We start from the raw sequence: 18,969 nt of genomic DNA on the forward strand, positions 1-18,969 counted from the left end.
AGAAGCAAGAAGAAAGCCGTCCCAAATGAAGCCATAGCTTCATATTCTGTGTTTCAAAATTCCACAGCCCTGAAAGTGCAGAGCTTCTACTCAGAATAATCAACAGGAGTACTTAAAATTATTAAAGGCAACATAAAAACTAGACTAAGAGAATCCATCAAGTTGGGAGAACTAAGTTTTGACCGAACCACCTAAACTATCTCGTGATCTTCAAAATAATAATTTTATCTACATATGGATTATGAACAACCATCCATTAATAATTAAAAATGCATTAACAATTTGCCTATTCTGTGATTGTCTGATACAAATGGAAGCAAACTAATTCCACTGCACACAAATAGACACAGTGGACATAGACGCAGAGGGAGAGAGAGAGAGAGAGAGAGAGAGAGACCATCATTAGAGTTTTCAAGTTCTTTTAATGATTGCTTCCCCATTCTGTATTTCTGCAAAAAAAGACATGCAAGATGATAGCAAGGCATTAGTTTCATGTAGTATGAAAGGGCTTTTCTATTGAATGACTCAATCTTATAATATGATGTAACAAACATCCAAAAAGGGATTATGAACTCTTCACCATCCATTCAGTGATCAAAATGGCATTTACATTATAAAGATTTTTATCGTATAAGCAAAGAGAGCAGCTATGACAATGTAAGCAAGTTCATGCAATTTAACAGACTCAAATAGGTTCATCTCTTTGATATGATTTCTTCAAATACTAGGAAAAAAGACTGTGCTTAGTCCAGGGACAACCTGAAGATGGCTCTTTAAATGATAAAGTGTGAGGCCTTTTATGTTCATCAACCTCATTATGGTCTTTGGTGTTGCTTCTGCCAAAAAAAAAAAAAAAACGATAGGTATTATATAGAAGAATAGAATATTAAAAGAAACACAAAATAGTCTTAGGCTTCGTTTGATACGGCTTTCTTACTGCTTTTTAAACCAACTTTTTAGTACAAAAATTTTAATTTTTATACTACAAAGCTGCTTTAAGAAGCAATAAAAAAGTCATTCCAAACGAAACCTTAATCGTTGGGCACTCGTTGTAAAAGGAGTTGAATACCAATCACTAGCATTTATAACACCGAATAGTGTGATAATATAAGTGATAACTGTCAAAATTAAATGAAATTATAAATGGAGGATAAAAATTAAAAACCAGTAAAATAATGATGTTAAAGATGCAATCCTATTATTCACTGAAAAAACAAACTGACAACAGGATCAACCGTCAATAGATCATAACAAAATTATGATTAATGTATACAACACAGGAACCATCTTCCAAGGAAGAAACCATTATGCATACAACCAAGAAAACCACGCTATAATGTTAATAGTTTAAGACAGTTTGAATAACTTTAATTTCAAAAGTCACAACACCTAGTCAAATGAAAACACCACAAGGGAACAAGTGCTAAAGCAAAAGCTGATTTCAGAATAAGAAATTTAGGCCTCATTTGGGACGGCTTTCTTAGTGCTTCTTAAAGTAGTTTTTAGTTCAAAAATTTTAATTTTTTACTAGAAAGCTGCTTTAAGAAGCAGTAAAAAAGTCGTCACAAACGAAACCTTAGATTCACGATGAACACACGCACAAATAAGCGATCTGAAGTTCACTAAACCCAGAAAAAATATGTCCTCCGAGGTGTATGCAATAGTGCACAGTCCGGTACAGTTGACCATCACATGGTACAAATGCCTAAGCAGGAATGGAGTTTTGATTGGTTTCTCCAAAAAAAAATTAAAGATCTTACTTCATGGATTATAGAAAAAGAAACAATTCAATAAAATCAAACAGTTAATGCAGGTTTATTTAGTATAATGTGAAGACTAGCCCATTGGCATATCATAGATGAAAAAAGGAACAATTAAATAGAAACTATTTAAAAACTTTAGGTTGGTGAGTCTCAATTTCAGACTATCTATTGGGGAAAAGCCAGTGCATGATAGCAATAACAGACATGCATGCGAAATAAAATATCTATATATAAAAAGACCATAAGAAGGTTTACATGGTTCAACAATGTTCTACAAATTTTCAATAGTCAAGAGATGCGTAAAATATACAAAATATTTAATCCTCCAATATTTTTCTCGCCAATCACACTAGCAAGTTCTCTCTAGAATTTCCTCTCTCCTAAATTTTAAGGAGTTTTGATTTGGGAAGATTTTATGAATGATTTTGAGGTAGAAATTGGCTCCAAATTATGTTCAGATTTGTCATGCAAATAAATATGAAAATTGTATATTTAATCATAAAAAAATGGAAATAAATCAGTAGAGAATAAGGAAAATAGGAAATCAATGAAACACAAATTGATCAATAAAAGCATCTCAAACAAAGTATGAAGTATGTTGACAATGAATGAGACGAGAAATATGTGTTGTCTAAAAATAAAACTACCAGTTTAATTAACTTACAGAAAAGAGAAGAATAGAGGTTTACATGGGGCTGAAAGCAAATTATTTATGTAGTTTATTTACATAATTGAACAAGTTTGAAAAGAAATTTTAAAAGCTCATCATATAAATGAACAAGCTCAAACACTCTTATTTGTTCATTTATGTTCACAAAACATATTCATTTGTTGATTAACAAGTAACTTGCTAACAAATCAATAAAATAGTCATTTAATGATGGCTTGATTGCTATTTTATTGACATAATTTATGTTCTTGTGTTAATTTTACAGACTTTAAACATTAAGTATATAATTAGAGGTATAAACGAGATAGTACTCAACTTGACTTGGTTCACTTTTGGCCATAGGTGTAATCGAACCAAGCTAGTTCATGAGCAAACACAAGCTCGACCCAATAAATGACTTGTAAGAAGAGCTCCACAAGCTAATGAGCTAAGTTTGAGTCAAACTCAACTTAAATGTTGACATTTGAGTCATATCATTTAAAAATATAAATATGAAATTACACTTAAAATTTTAAAAACTCACTAGTTAAATTAAAAGTTATAAAACTTTTAAGGTCAAATCTCATTCTCTCTAAAAAATTCTCATTCTTCTACTGGTTCCATCGGCACAAAACTCCACAGATTTACTTTCATCTTCTCTAAATCACAAGAAGGCAAGCCAACTCGTAGGCAACTTCAACTTGTTAAATTGAGCTCAAGCTTGAAGCTGGGCCACAGAACATGGATATAACTCTTTGACAACCCTAGAGTAAAATCAAATGTCACGGAACCAGTAGAAGTTGGGCACTCTACATCGGTAAATGCTCAACTGCACAGACTTCAAGCGCCCAAAAATTCCCACCCAACTTTCAAACCTTGCATCCTCTAGCCACATTTTAGATACAAAAGACAACACAAACAACCATGCAATCCTGAAAAACTATGGCCTGGTTTGGTAATCATTTTTTGTTGCTTTTCTCTGCAAAAATTTTAGTTTTCTTGCATATCAGAATGTTAAATAGTACAGGAAATATGGGAAAAGAGTATTATATTTCACATGGACCATTTTTTTAGCTTCACAGGAATCTGTTCATCAGCGCAACTTTATTTTACAAAGAACTGCATGGAGCACAGCAACAACAAACGCCCAATACATCTAATTCCACTAATCCCAAGAATAAAGCTATAAAACTAACTATTCTTCACCCTAAAATTTGAACTTGTTAACGCAACAGCAGACAAACCAAATCTAAGCAAGAGAAAAGATGCACGAGAAATAAGGGAGAAAGAAGGCTCACTTTCAGGCCCTCCGAGCTGAGCGACAGCATCGATGAACCGATCATGGAGCTCCGCCGTCCACCGGAGACGGGGCTTGGGGTCGGAGGTGAGGACCAGGGCCGCGTCGCCGGGGAGATTTGTGCCTTCAAGCGACCCTACGAACTCTCCTCCCTTGATGTACATTTTCCAAACTATCTAAAGCAATTGGAAGGCAAGCAGAGGTACCAACTACCAAATCAATGGAAAAGATTGGAGGCAAACAGAGCCGTGAAAGACCAGCGTGACTGCGTGATTATGACAGCGATCAATGATCACTAATAAAGATTAATGGCGATAGCTAGTAATGATGGGCAATGAAGGTAATGAGTGATGTATTTATATAATTTTAAATAAATTTATAATTTCTAATTTAAATTAGAACTTAATTTTATAAATAAATTTAAATTAATATATATTCTAATATAAAATTTTCCCTCTTGAAAATCTCTTCACTTTTGAACTCAAAATTACCCATTAGAACCATCAATTAAGAAAAAAAAAACTTATATTATACAAGGATCTAAACAGCCTCGAAATAATAAAAAAATATTTTTTAATTCAATATTAATTCAATTATCATATTTATATATTTTATCTACATAATAAACGTTTAAATCAACTATTAAAAAATATATTTTTTTAATCTGCTTGTTTTAATTTTCAGAAATATTAAAAAATAGTGAACCTCTTTATTATTTTGGACCTTTTTGAGTTATATATTTGCCTTTTGATCTCATAATATATAACCCCCAAAAAACACTTTCGCTTACACAGAGCACAAAATAATACAATTTCGATTCATTTGTACAATTTTTTTAATTCTAGAAAGGTAAGCTCACCAATACTCCAGACCGGTTAGGGGATCGGCAGCCTCAGGTATTTTAAAATGCGGGAAAAGGATCAGAGAACCGCCAAAGCAGGTACGCGTCAGGTGGAAACGGACAAGAACCGGGACGAAAAAACACCGACCGGTTCGAATTTTATCAAATACTATAGGCCGCAAAATATAAAATATAAACATAATAAAACTAAGAGCCCTTATCCTGTCTTAAAATGTAAATTTTAAATCTTACGAAATTAAAATATTTTCTAGCTTTTTTCTAATACTTCACATTGTAATATTGAATTAAAATAAACTAAAATAAAATTATTATAATTTTATTTAAATCAATAAATAGGAGTTTGTTTGGGATGGCTCCAACATTTTATAAAATTAGGTGTAAAATAATTGTGGAGAAAATAGGTTCACAATTATGATTAAAAAAAAAGTTTTCATCACATAAAAATATATAAAAAATAGTGAGAAAATAGTAATCAAACGAAATTGTGGTTCTTATATGAAATGTAAAGCATGCAGAAAGTTGTCCCAAATAGGATTATTCTGTGCGGAGACCGACGACAAAAATCGTCCTGATTTGTTGCGCTTTTGCTATCATTTTACTGCGCTTTTGCAAATACTTAGCAAAAGGGAAACAAATATGTATTCATAATTGCATATTTGCTGCTCTTTTGCTAAGTATTTGCAAAAGTGTAGCAAAATGGAAGCTAAAGCGCAGCAAATATCATACTAATTGAATATTTGCTGTGTTTTTGCAAATACTCAGCAAAGGACAGCAAAATAACATTCATAATTGCATATTTGGTGTCTTTTTATTAAATATTTGTAAAAGAGCATCAAAAGGTAAGCTTAATGTCAGCAAATTTGGACGGTTCTCATTATCCGGTCTCCGAACAAAATAATTTCTCCCCGAGCAGACCCTAAGTGGCCTTATCAGTCTCTCATAATTTGAGTAGCCATGTTACACTCGATTAAAGATCTATTTGATATGAATATACTTTTTTATAAAGATAATTATAAAGTTATTATGCGGAAAATAAATTTTTTAAAAGTTGTTATGAATGTTAACATTTTTTTTTTAAACAAAACCCTCACTGCCACTGGACGAATGGGCGATCGAGAGCGACGAGAAATAAAATATTAACTGAATAATCAATTTTAAATTAACAATAATTAAATGTCTGTCAACTACTAATCATTAAGATTAGTCAACTTAATACTTAGCTGAGTTGACATAATAGCTTATTTTTAAGCACAAAGAGGATTTGAGTTGTAAAGATAAGTTCAGAATAGGCGACAAAGCTTCAAATAATTAGATATTAAATAAACAAGAAGATGTACATAAAAATACTGTAATTTAATGCACATGATAAGATATTATAGAAATTCTTAACTAATTTTGAACTTCAGATAGGGCTGGCATGGAAAGCAAACATCAGCTATGCTGATCTATAATAGGGCATCTCCAACGGAGAACTCCATTTTTCACGCCAAAATACTGCAAAACGCAAAAATGGCGTGGTGCTGCTCCAATCGAACGTCATTTTTTTGCTTCTGTGCGAAGGTAACGATCCTTCTCCTTTGACGCGTTTTTCCGGTTGAGAGAGCAAAATAGCGTGGGTGAACACCCGCAAGCAAATGGTGGACGTTTTGGCGTTCGGCTGGAGCGACCGAACGACGCCAAATGCTCGTTTGGCGTTCGGTTGGAGATGGTCTTAGGCTTATGCTTCTTTTGAGATGACTTTCTTATTGTTTTTAAAACATAATTTTAGTATAAAAATTACAAAAATTCTGCTTTTAAAAAACAATAAAAAAGTCGTCCCAAATGAAACCTTCATCTAGATTTTTTTTTTATTATTTTGTAAAGTTAATTTTCAGTAAAAAAATCTCTTTAAAGCATGGAAAATAGTGGTCTAAAACCATCCTAAATGAAGCATTAGATTTCATTTGGGATGGCTTTCTTAATACTTCTTAAAGCGGTTTTTAGTACAAATTCTTTTATATTAAAAGCCACTTTAAGAAGTAGGAAAAAAATCGTGTCAAATGAAGTCTAGTCTTGCATGCCCTAATCTTTTGTGATTGTGATGAGTGTTTTTTATTGAATTGGATGGCTTGGTAGAACGCTATGCCTTGCCGGACAACCCATCTAATTGGTTTTCAAGTGGCTTTGTAATGTTTATTAATTGGGTAGGGTTGATCAGTTTGAGCTAGAGGGAAAATTATTACATCCGGTGAAAAAATCGGAAATTCGGACGTATACCGAGCAATACCGAGTGCTCAATACCGAGCTCCATGTGACGTGGCGCGTGGGCATTGGCCTCTGAACGTGTTCGGTGTCCGGATGTAATAATTACTAGAGCTAGAGAGATTGAGTAACATCATTTGTTATAAAAATAGAGAGAGAGAGAGAGAGAGAGAGAGAGAGAGAGAGAGAGTATTTTTAGTTTAAATAGTTGTTGCACTAAAGTGATAGGAATGATGTAATAATGGAGGAGAGATATGGAAGAGATGTAGAATTTTTAATTATTTTTATTAACTTGATGGTTAAATAATCGAATTACGATATATTTGAAGTATATTTTTTACTAATATTTTTTAAATGGGCTGACTTACCTAGCTAGTAGATGAGTCTGTTGGCTTTGAAAATTTGTGCTTGACTCTTCTTAGAGGGTTGGTTTTGAATTAAAATTTTAAAAAGAAAAATTAGATTGCAAATATAACACTACTAAGAGACGAGATTATAATATATTATTCTATTTTTTTCATAATTGATTGATCAATTTCTCTTAGCCTGAGCCTGAGGTGATATATTTTTCTTAAATGTTTTAAATAATGTAATGATTTTAGATTTTTATATTTTTATCGGGATTTGGACCCGAAATAATTTAATTTGATATTTGTGGGTATTTTTAGAATAAAGATTCCAATAAGTTGAGATTCTTTTTCAAGGGAAGGCTATCGTGAGTGGTGCAGGTCATCAACTATTGTTGTGAAGACAACGATTAACAAAGTTCGAAACAGGACGGTTCTCCCATTTGGTGTCCGCACCAAATAATCGCTCAGCAGCATGAGCTACTGCAATGATTTGGCATAGAGTTTGCTGAGCTACAGGAGAGGAAGATTGCTAGATATATGTTATGTGGTTCCACAAATTTCTACTTTGCAACCGCTTGTTCCATTATGCCCTCTCTAATGAGCGAGAGATTATTAGGTGCGGAGTGCGAACGGGGAGAACCGTCCGCACAAGCATTGGGTACCTAGCGGTACCCGCACTCGGTACCGCTGGGTATCACTAGGTACCCAATACTTGTGCGGACGGTGCGCACTCCGCACCTAATAATTTTTCCTAATGAGCACCCAATGTGTGACTTCTTTGTCATTTGTCATAAAAGATTTGCGGGAGTTTTGGTTGGAGTGTAGAACAGTGGGAAGCGAGGGAGAGAGAGAAGAAGAATAGAGCAAGTGGAGGAGAAAAATCGCGCGAGGTAGATTTTGACTAGGAAAGTAAAAAAAATGAGGAGAATGCACTGGAAGCTTCGTTTGAGACGACTTTTTTAATGCTTCGTAAAACCCATTTTTTATTAATTTTTTTTTATTTTTGTACTATAAAACAGCCGTCTCAAACGAAGACTAAGCCAAAGGCATGAGTTCCACATGCTTTTGATTATTATTATTATTTTTTTTAAGATGGTTGGACAAGACTTCATGCGATGTTGATAAACATGAACTTACATGGCATTGAATGCATGTATAAGTCGCAATATATGGGCAACAACTGATGCAAAGGTTTGATGTAAATTGCATTTTAATTTTTAATAAACTAAATCAATTCATAATAAGAATAATAAAATTTAAATAAATGTGCAAATAAAATTATTGTGTAATTTTTTATTCCTCTTGCATATTGAATTTAGTGATATTATCTCGCATGTGGGCTTTTTTTTTTGCTTCAAGGCCTTTGATATGCCAATTTATGTGTCTATCCGAGATATTTTTTGCATTCTTGGCTTGTTGACTCAACTTATTTCATAATAGAAGTGAGAGCTGAGTGATTTTGCGTAACATCCCATCCATCATCATAGGCAATTTTCATCACACATGATCAAATTAATCTTGGGGTCATTCCTTAAAGATTTCTATGCTCCAAACATATCATCACATTCATTTTATGAAGCAAGTGATGGTTGGGTATTTCTATTAAAGGTGAGATTTTAAACTAAACATGTGATATACTATATTCATTCTTTGTTGCGTTTGTCGTATCTGATCATGTTGGTTTATAAAGCAAACATTGCGGCCAACAGAATCAAGTCGTGGTTGGCCCAAACACAAGCCACGAGCCATTTATCAAGCAAAATATGAATAAGAACCTCTATAAATAATAACTTTTGTCTCTTTGTGTTATATGCCCAAAATGTAGTGGATTCCTGCTATACATATAATCAATTAGAAGCTTGGTTAGTATCTTTGCTACATGATAATCCTTATTTTTTTTATCTTTTTGGAGCCTAGTTTGTATTTTTTTTTCTTATTCTTTTCATGCACATCATTATGTCTTTTTATAGCACGAATAGTTATGTAAAACCCGCAAAAATGTTGTTTTTTATTTCGCACGCTTCTCGATGCATCACGACGAGTTTTAAGTGAAAAATTCAAAGTCGTCAGAATTCGACGCAATAAATTTTATAAAATAAAGCGCAAAATTCTAAGTGAAACGATGTATAGTACCTATATCGAATTTTAAGTATTTAGGGAGTTAAAATTTTTGGAAAACTCTTAATGACGACTTTGCCCTTGGTATCACTTGAATATATATGAATTTAAGTGAGGGCTTTGAGGTCTTTATGCATCATAATGAGAGAATCCCACCCTTATTAGTTGGACCGAAATATTTCGGTCCCCATTCCCTCCTTGCCACCGAACTGAGCGGACAAAGGAGAGAAGGCGCGGGTAGGAGCAACGACGGGAGCTTCGGGCGGCGGTTTCCGGCGGTGATTTGCGAGGGAGATTGAAGGAAAATTGTGAGGAAGGCTAAGGTAAGTTGTTTGCAAGTGTTTCTTTTCTTTTTCTTTGAGTTTTCACTAAGATAAGAAAATTAGTGTTTTTAGGAAATGAGAGATTTCTTTGAGATAAGTTTAGGGAAGAGTTAAGGGATGTTTTTAAACATAAATGTTAGTTGTTTTCTTGAAAAATACAAATTTTGAAAATTATGGTTTTACTCAAAATTATTTTTCTTTGGAAATGCATTCACAAAAGAAGTTCCTAATGACATAAGAAATATTCTAATTGGAAAATAATGTAAGGTTGTGGAAAGTTTTGAGTTTTGAAATTTAGGGTTTTTTTCCTAATCATAGAATTTTTTATCCCTATGGTTTTAAAAGGTTTTTGGAAATATTTTAGCGACACATTTAGGGCTTTTACTTGAAATGCAAGTTTTTCTAGTTTTTTATTTAATATAATCCGGAAATTATTTATGTTTTAATTAATATTTGGTTGTAGGGAGAGATGTTTGCATGTATAAGATCCAAGATTTTAACTAAATCCTAATTGAGAGATAATGTGAATGAGAGATATCATAAATGGTGGGAGGGGTTAATTTGAAAACATAGACATGACATTAGGTTGAACTCTTTATTACCTTAGATTAAGGATTTAGGAAGTTGTGTAGCGACTAGTTTACTTATGCATTTTGTATGTCTCTTCTAGATATTGAACGTATGGAGGGAAAAGTTTGATTGGGCTACCGGAAGTGGTGCACAAGTTGATGTAGGTGAAATGGACATTCTTTTAAATTTAGAAAACTCTTATTTCATGCAAATACATAGAAATGACATTCTTCTTTTATGCTCGTTATGATATCCTTATGACTCATGTTCCCTTATATAAGTTCATAGACACTTCATGTAAATGTAAAGTCTTTTCTATGCAATATTAAAATTTATGAATAAATCTCATGCTTCTTTCTTTATTTGTACTACACATGTTTTCTCTTTACATGCAAATAAACATATGAGCATAGCAAGCATGCATATCCTTATGAAAACATACACTTGAATAGTTTATGAATAGTTCACATAAGCATCTCTTATGAATATGTAAGTATTAAGTGTATGTGCATGTTGACGTGAAAGTATCAAATGATAAAGGAGCTCCTTTGAACAATGGTAAATGAGGCTCTTATGAGCCAAATGATAGAGGTTCTTTTGAACCAAATGATAAAGGAATGACCAATTTTATGTACCTGATCAATACAAGTGATGCTTCCGAGACGGGCGTTATATTTACATATTAAGATATTATGAACATTTCATATTTATGTTATATGCATTTGAGACTATCATTTAATGCATGAATGTTAAAAAAAAAAAAGAATAAAAGATTATGAAAGGAATAAGAACTTGAAAGTTGAAATAAAGACATGCATCACCTTAGATAAAATAATGTAATATGATGATCATTCTTTTACTATAATATCAAAGCATGTTATAGTTTTCTTCCCTTGATTTTAAGTTTATTTGAATGCCATTTACACCTATTGAGTTGTGACTCACCCATGTTGTGGGACACTTTTCAGGAGGATCGGGTAAAGGATAAATGACGGATAGACCTCCCCTCACGTACCGTCGTAGGGAGACGACCGGCGACAGGTTTTATTTTGTTATTTTTGATATTTTGAATAGAAGGATTAGAGATGAAATGTAAGGAATTGATTTTTGGACACCTTTCACATTTTGTAAACTTTATGTTAAATTCTTATGTTGATGTGTTGAATGGAAGAAATGAAAAATTTTATTTGGAGATTCATTAGTGGCTCTTTCATCATGATGTGAATGTTGGTATATGTTTGGAGACATGTTATAAGAGAAATGTGAAGTTTTTATTAATTTATATTGTCTGACTTTTGTTCCCGCCTTGCACTTGCGAGCTAACCGGGCCGGGTCATGACAAGTTAGTTGGATGGTGCAGCATTGACAGAAAAATTTGCATTTATCGCAATATTTTATCTTGTCTAAGCAAATAACTCTAGCTATGATGAGTTATGTCTCATTTAGATAGGTCATATTTGTCTACTATATTATATCTAAGATAGCAAAATACGATCATGTAATTCCCTTTGTGTTCTAAACATTCAAGGTGCTCTTATGAGTTTGTGTTCGTCTGTGTTGGTCTTAATTTGATGCAAATTAACATCATACTCTAATCTTTCTTCACAAAGCCTCTATGATTTTTTTTTTCATAGCCATATATATATATATATATATCCCTTAACATTGGTGTAATAGGTAATAATATAGGGAGGTTTCTCTTTAGTACATTCACGACAATCAAAAGAGCTACTTAATAAAAGAGCTACTTAATTTGATACAAAGTAACCTTCATCTATCACGTCGTAGTTAAACTTCTAGTGGGTGGGCTGGAGATCACATTAATGGGCGACCTCTCTCAATATCGTGTACTACCTGAAAGCAATTTAAAAGAATGTGACCACCCTAGTTGAGGTATTGCATCTAGATGCTGATTGAAGGCAAGGGTTTGAGATTGTAGAAGTAGTGGAAGATGTCCTAGCTAGAGAAGATGTCCCAAAGAGAAAACTAAGAATAATCACTTCTTTCAGCTTGAAGCTAGCTTGTTTAGTCTTTTAAGGATGTTTTCAATATCTGTAGATGGGTAGTAAGGGCATATCAAGAATTGGTGAAGAATTTGTTTGCCATAGATTCAACATCAAGAGAGACATTATGTAATATCTATTGCAACAATGTTCTAACTTGATCTGATAAGATTGATATAATGGAATGCTTGCATTTTTAATTCTACATGTGTCTTTGAGTGTATGTGAGTGTGTGAGTGCATGAAGATTGTTCTAAAGCGGGACCTTTGGGTATGTGTGCATGAAATTCAAAATATAATTTTTCCCCCATATGAATGTTGTGGTGTTGGGTTATAGAGCACTACAACATTAAGATCTCTAATTTAGATCAATTTAAAAAGATCTAAGTAGGCGTTGCAGCGCCACTGTCTATAGCTTGTTGACATCACTGCAGCCTCTGTGGAAGCCACCTCTTTACTCTTTGGCTATAGCCACATCCATTGGGCACCCAACGAGAAAGCACTTGGCCGTCTTCACTGACAAGTGGACATCCTTAGAGCTTAAGGAAAGTACTACTATCCATGTACTCATGACTCGCCTCTATTTCAATGACAAGCCCCAACAATTCCACCACCTTTTTTTGTGGCATTGTGGTTGAATACACGACATCCAACTCTAACTTCATTATTTTTTTCCAGGGACCCACCTCGGTCACCTTAACCTTACTCATTGAAGGGTCAAGGCATCGGTCAACTCTCTGTCCCTTAAGCATACAATTTTGCCACCCTTATCACCAATTTATTACTTAACATTTCTAAATTATTATGTCCATTTTAACTTCCTTGTAATAAGGAAATTATCAACTAAATAGCTCAAAGGTATTGATGTATAGCCTATGGATTGCTACTTATTGAAGAATGAAGTGAGTGATGTCACATCACCATCATGCTAAGGAAGCCATAATACTCGACCTACTCTGAGTTCGTAATTGATGCAGCTCATATGGACTCACTCCTCACATTAAAATGACCCGATGATCGCCCTAAGGAAGTCACTAAAGCGACCAAAAGACTCGCCTCCATAGAGTCATCTGAGTTGATCCATCTTAAGGACTTGCCTTCCTCAAGCCACTCACAAACACTCAATAAAGTAAGCTAATCCTAAACTAATAGCTATGCGAAGGGGGAGAATCTCACAAATCACATATCAAATCTTGACATGTATCATGAGCAATCCATACTAAGTCTCATTTATTATTACATTTTTGGGATTTTTACATACATAACACTTAAAAACTATTAAAAATATATATTTAGCACTCAAAGTATATATTTATTAATATCCCACACAAAATCCTTATTTTCATCTTTTATAATACTCCATTAAGCCCTGTTAGAAATTCGCATCGGGTCTTCATTTTGTTTGCGCGAGCAGCATCTTCCCCATCTTATGCTGTCGCCTTCTCCATCGATTTTGTTCATGCCAGCATTGTATTCTACATCTGAAGCCGTTGCCTTCTCCATCGATTTTTTCCTGTTCGATCACTTCGCAAGAGCTTGGTAAGGTATGCATCGTCTTCCCCATTCAATTCCTTACTGAGTTTTAGCATTTTAGGGGGGTTTTTTCGCTGGTTGAGCTTGTATTCATTTTCATTATTGTAGTTCATCTTCTCCATGTCAAATAGCAGGCTGTTGTTTGTGCATCGTGTTCTCATGTCTTCATTTACTGTGTTGTGTTTGGAAATTAAGAGTGGGTGTAAACTATTTGAGAGATGGATGTTACCTGTTTGGTTGAATGCCAACAATTTTAGTTTTAATCTGAAATGCTTGATGTGTTGGAAATTTAGAGTTGAGTGTAAGCTGTTTGATTGAATGTCAAGGCAACAATTTTAGTTTTAATTTGAAATGTTTTTGAGTATTAAGTAGCAGTCGATAGCTTGATTAGCTAATAAGTTGCTTTTCTTTCTTTATTTTGAAGGTTTATTGCCATTGCATACGAAATCATTAAGTCATTCTACAATGAGTTCAAGTTCCTCAGCAACACCAATTGGAAACCCAAGCAATCAAATATATTTCCATTGCAATTTGCAATGTACAATATATACATCATACAAATCACATAGTTGTGGAACATAATTCTACAGATGCTCTCGGAATAGATCATAAGATAATTATCATTTTTTCTAGTGTTGTGATGAACTAATGAATCAGAACATGATATGAATTATCGAAGAAGTTCAAATGTTGCCAAAACAAGCATAACTCATGTTAAAGCCAAGATTTTACAAATAAAAATCTCGTTGGTAATAATGTTTATCTCAATGTTGATTGTAGCAATCGATGTGAGTAAATGTAAATATCAATGTAACTTTGAGTCAATGTAATATGTGTGTTTTGTCTCTTGAATGAATAGCAATATGATTGTTTTGTCAATGGGTTTGAGTCTGAAAATTATAAGCAAAAAATCAAGGAATAAATATATCTTCATTTTTGAAAATTTGTTTGCATAATTTTGTTTTATTATCGTCCTTTATACTAAACTAGTATATTGCATTGCTTTGAAATGCACATAGCAGCAAAATAGAGGCGGTTATGATCTCGAATATGTAAATGCTAGTGCCAGCATTCAGAAACATAAATGGTAGTGCTTAGACCTAACCGCTTGCTTAAAACTTTGGGAATCCTCGAACCACAAACCAATACATAGACTATTTGCCTCATCAATTTATGTTATAAAGAACTCATCACACCAATCATTTGCTACAATATCTATATTTTCTCCGATCTCTGAGTCAAACTGATGCAGTTTAGTGTGAATGTACTGTGATTGGGACATATCTCCTTCATTATATTTCAATGCAACCACCTCATCAATTCTATTACTTTCATAAGAACTTTCAAGCATGTCAACTACATCTGAGTCTCTTGAAACCAACATGTAATTCTTAGGCGATGTTCCATTGGCATAATAGTGTAAGTCGAATGGTTGACACCTTAACCAAGGACAAATTGCTTCAACTCGTTCTTTTAGCAAGAACATAGTGATTTCATCTCTCCGAAGCTTTAAAGTTTTATGGCTTCCACCCACATATTTCATTCGACCCTGACCTTGCACCTCACTTCAATATCCACCGAATTTGAGGACAATGAAGCAAAACTGACTTGAATCCATTTCTGTGTGTGCATATAACTAATAAGTTAAACGAAGTGAAAAAAGTGAATCAAAATGAGTTAGCCAAAGTCAACAAAAATTTTAGTTTCCTGTCAAAAATTGCAGTTAGCCAAAGCAACCATTACCATAGAGGCAATCAGCAAAGCATGTAATAAAGAAAACTTTGCAGTTCGAAGATGTTCAAAATGTCATATTGTATTAGGAAAATGATGTCATCATCGAAGAAATTACAAAAGTGGCTGATTAGTAGAAGCTGAAGCTGACAAATCTGAGTAAGAACAACGATTAATCCAAGGGAATTGAAATGTTAGTGTAAAACGTTGATTTTTTTACTATCGCGAGAACGATCTATCGTTGGAGTTGAAGCTGGCGGAAGTAATACCATCACAAGAACGATAATATTACACGCGGGAACAAGTAAGACTACCTGCTTTAGCAAAGAAGAGGCGACCGTCAGTCTTCAGAGAATAGGAAGGCATGGGAATAAGAACGCTCGGGAACAGGAACGTGCAGGAACATGAACCAGATCACAAGAAAGTCGGGTAGGGGTTTTAACGAAATGTTACAGTGGTATTTGAAATTTTAGAAATGTTGTTTGAGTGATATATTAGTAAATATAATACTTTGAGTATTAAATATCTATTTTGTATAGTTTTAAGTGTTTTGTATGTAAAAATTAATACATTTTTTTTAATCTTTTTTATGCAAGTTTTCATGTATTCCCCATATCTATATAAATAAAGAGTGAAGATAAATATATTTTAGAACTTTTTGTAATATTATTGACCTAGCAAAGCATTTATTTGATATGTTCCTTAGTTTCTCTTTTTTTTTTATATACCATCATAAGCTTTCAAGTTTTTGTCTTTTGATATTAATTGCTAGTGGGTCACCTATTATTTACGGGCAATTTTGAATTCAACATATATATTATATATTTACAACCCAAGAAAAAGTTTTTTACAACCAAAATACTAATTCCTTTTGTATTTTATTTTTTCTTCATTTTAATCAGCGAGAGAGCGTGTGTTTATGGGAAAGAGGAACTTTTATTTGGTCCGGTGAACGGACGTAGAGCTACGTTCGGCCAGCACTGAGATTGGGCCACGTAGCAGGCACAAAATCGCGGACCCGACCTGACGAATAGTGGGTATGTCACACATGAGTATTTTAAATCCATGACAACCCGATATTGCTAGGTATTGCTCGGTATTGTTAGGTATTGGTCGATTTTTCTTGGCAATAACTAGAAATATCATTATGTGAAGACAAATACCGAGCAATACCGAGTTTTTCTAGAAAAAACTCGGTATTGCTTGGTATTGGTCTTCACAGAGCGGCATTTCTCGTTATTGCCAAGCAATACCGAGTAATACCTGGCAATATGCGAACATAGCAATCCCGGGTTTCGGTCCGGGTCAAGTCGTCGGGCCGCGCGGTAAAGAGTAAGAGCACATTGCGACATGTTATTGGCGGCCGAACGTAGCTCTACGTCCAGTCACATGACCTAATAAAAGTTCGGGAAAGAGAGAGAGAAAATGCTATATTTTCTTAAAAAATTTGAAAGCAATTTATCTTATATAAATACCTGATTGTATGGATCAATAAATTTTTTAATAAACAAATAAATTCTTAATTAAATGGGTTAATAGTTCTAGAAAATAACAATACCGGGAAATTAGGGTTTCTTTGTTGTAGGTCCCCGAGTTTTTGAATGCTTTTTATAATTTTCTGACGAGGAATAATTTTTGATTTTTACTAAACTACTTTCTCAATCCCGTGCAAGAGCAACTATGCAGAAGAGGGAATCGGCGAAGGCCTCCGGCTCAACCGGGACTCCGGCGAAACGAGGCCGGCCATTCGGAAGCACTTCAGGAAGTGCCGCTGCTTCCGCGGCCGCTGCAGCGGCTGCTGCTGCCGCCGCCGCCGCCGCTGACTCCGTGGCTCCTGCCTCTCTTCTTGGCCCCACCCTCCAAGTTCCCATTTCTTTCGCCGGTAAGTTACTGATAATTCTCCCAAATTTTCTTGTAGAGCTCGTCCTGATTCAAAACCCTTGCCTTCTCATTTTCCGCATTTTGCTAGATGTTTATGTTATGTATTTTCTTTCCCCAAGCTGTTAACCCTGGAAGAAAAGAGGAATACAGCACCAATAGACCGAAGCTTAGGTCTTAGAAAGGATTTTTTCTAAGAATATTGTTACCGACTAAAGAATGAAACTAAGCGAGTTTGTTAACTAGCAAAAGATTTTGAAAACTTTGATTGCTCTTGAAGTGGAGCTGTACGAATTGTAGCCAACTTAGAGCATCTCCAACCGAATTATCATCACTCTAAAATGCCGTGAAACTGCAAAATGCCGCGATTCATCTCCAATCGGACTCCATTTTTCACCCTTTGGCATGTAACGGTCGCCTCTTCTTTCCCGCCGTGAGTTTGGTAGAGAAGTAAAAATGGCAGAGATGAACAGTGCAACGCCAATATTGACGTCTCACTGTTCACCCGCAGCCAAATAGTGGAAATTTTGCAGTTCGGCTGGAGCTGGTCAGGAACGCCATTCAAGCGTTTGGAGTTCGGTTGGAGATGCCCTTAGGTACTGTTTGGTAGCAGGAATTTGCCTAAATCCTGTCAAACAATAAAATGACAACTTCAAATCTTGCAGAATCTTAAATCCCTTTCTTAATATTGACGTCTCACTGTTCACCCGCAGCCAAATAGTGGAAATTTTGCAGTTCGGCTGGAGCTGGTCAGGAACGCCATTCAAGCGTTTGGAGTTCGGTTGGAGATGCCCTTAGGTACTGTTTGGTAGCAGGAATTTGCCTAAATCCTGTCAAACAATAAAATGACAACTTCAAATCTTGCAGAATCTTAAATCCCTTTCTTCTCTGTTTTGACTTAAATCCCGGATCTACTTGTTAGAATTCAATGGAGATGAAAAAATAATTTCATCGACTTTGAAATTCATGCCAAATCATTGAGAAAAGATATCAGAATCGACGAATCGTACATGAATTCATTGAAATGCATAATTGAGGTTTTCGATCTTCCATGTTTGAAGCGGCATTCTCCAGGAGAGCCAAAGGCCCTTTCTTTTCACTCAAGATGAAAAATGAGGGAAATAAGAGTTTTACCACTTAAACTGGGGATCATGACCTTTTTATAGTTTAATTGTATTTATTTTATTTCAGCTCATCATTAATATAAAATAAATACTCGACCTATGCATAATATTTAATTGTATATAAATTTAATTGAGATGCCACATAAGCTAAATAATAATTTAATTATGAAATAGATCACGAATTTAATTGGCTTAATTTTAGATAATTTCTAATGTATAATAATTTATTTATATGTATAAATATATGAGTCCACATATAAAAAATTTTCAACAATCTTTCACTTGGGTCGCATATATATGTATATATAATAATACATTATTAAATAACCGTAAGAGCTCAATATTTACTATATTTATGACATCTTTAGACAATTTGATCCATCAATCATATTAATATAGAATCTAAGCGATCTTTGTTACATTCTTAGTAAACAAAACCCATCAATGATCACTATGCTCATATAATTAATGAAATAGATAAATTATGAATATGTATATTTTTAGACCTGCTTTATAACTAGACCTAAT

At 34.1% G+C, this 18,969-nt stretch overlaps 2 protein-coding genes across 3 annotated transcripts in view; one reads left to right on the forward strand and one right to left on the reverse strand.

Moving 5' to 3' along the window:
• Positions 1-256: 256 nt before the first annotated feature.
• LOC110109718 (protein PHR1-LIKE 2-like) lies at positions 257-3,938 on the reverse strand. Its single transcript, XM_020840921.2, has 3 exons — positions 3,711-3,938; positions 760-836; positions 257-449 (listed from the first exon to the last, which is right to left on the reverse strand). Exons 1-3 carry the CDS (start codon positions 3,871-3,873, stop codon positions 264-266), a joined length of 426 nt encoding a protein of 141 aa, XP_020696580.1. The 5' UTR covers positions 3,874-3,938; the 3' UTR covers positions 257-263.
• Positions 3,939-17,049: 13,111 nt separating this feature from the next.
• LOC110109728 (armadillo repeat-containing protein LFR) overlaps positions 17,050-18,969 on the forward strand; it is a 23,461-nt gene continuing 21,541 nt past the window's right edge. The window contains exon 1 of one of the 2 annotated variants that reach the window (XM_028697306.1): positions 17,050-17,321. In XM_028697306.1, the coding sequence (XP_028553139.1) occupies positions 17,120-17,321 (202 nt within the window). In that variant the 5' untranslated portion in view covers positions 17,050-17,119. The remainder of the gene's footprint in view (positions 17,322-18,969) is intronic. The other variant, XM_020840929.2, reaches the window with a different exon arrangement.

The sequence above is a fragment of the Dendrobium catenatum genome, unplaced genomic scaffold (assembly GCF_001605985.2).
Source record: "Dendrobium catenatum unplaced genomic scaffold, ASM160598v2 fragScaff_scaffold_911, whole genome shotgun sequence".
In the NCBI taxonomy this organism is placed as follows: Eukaryota; Viridiplantae; Streptophyta; class Magnoliopsida; order Asparagales; family Orchidaceae; genus Dendrobium; species Dendrobium catenatum.

Excerpts from the sequence above, each read along its gene's own strand:
- LOC110109718 (XM_020840921.2), bottom strand. The coding sequence starts at position 3,873 with ATGTACATCAAGGGAGGAGAGTTCGTAGGGTCGCTTGAAGGCACAAAT. Across the intron at positions 837-3,710 it reads TCAGCTCGGAGGGCCTGAAA|AAGCAACACCAAAGACCATA; the intron begins GTGAGCCTTCTT and ends TTTTTTTGGCAG. Across the intron at positions 450-759 it reads ATTTAAAGAGCCATCTTCAG|AAATACAGAATGGGGAAGCA; the intron begins GTTGTCCCTGGA and ends CTTTTTTTGCAG.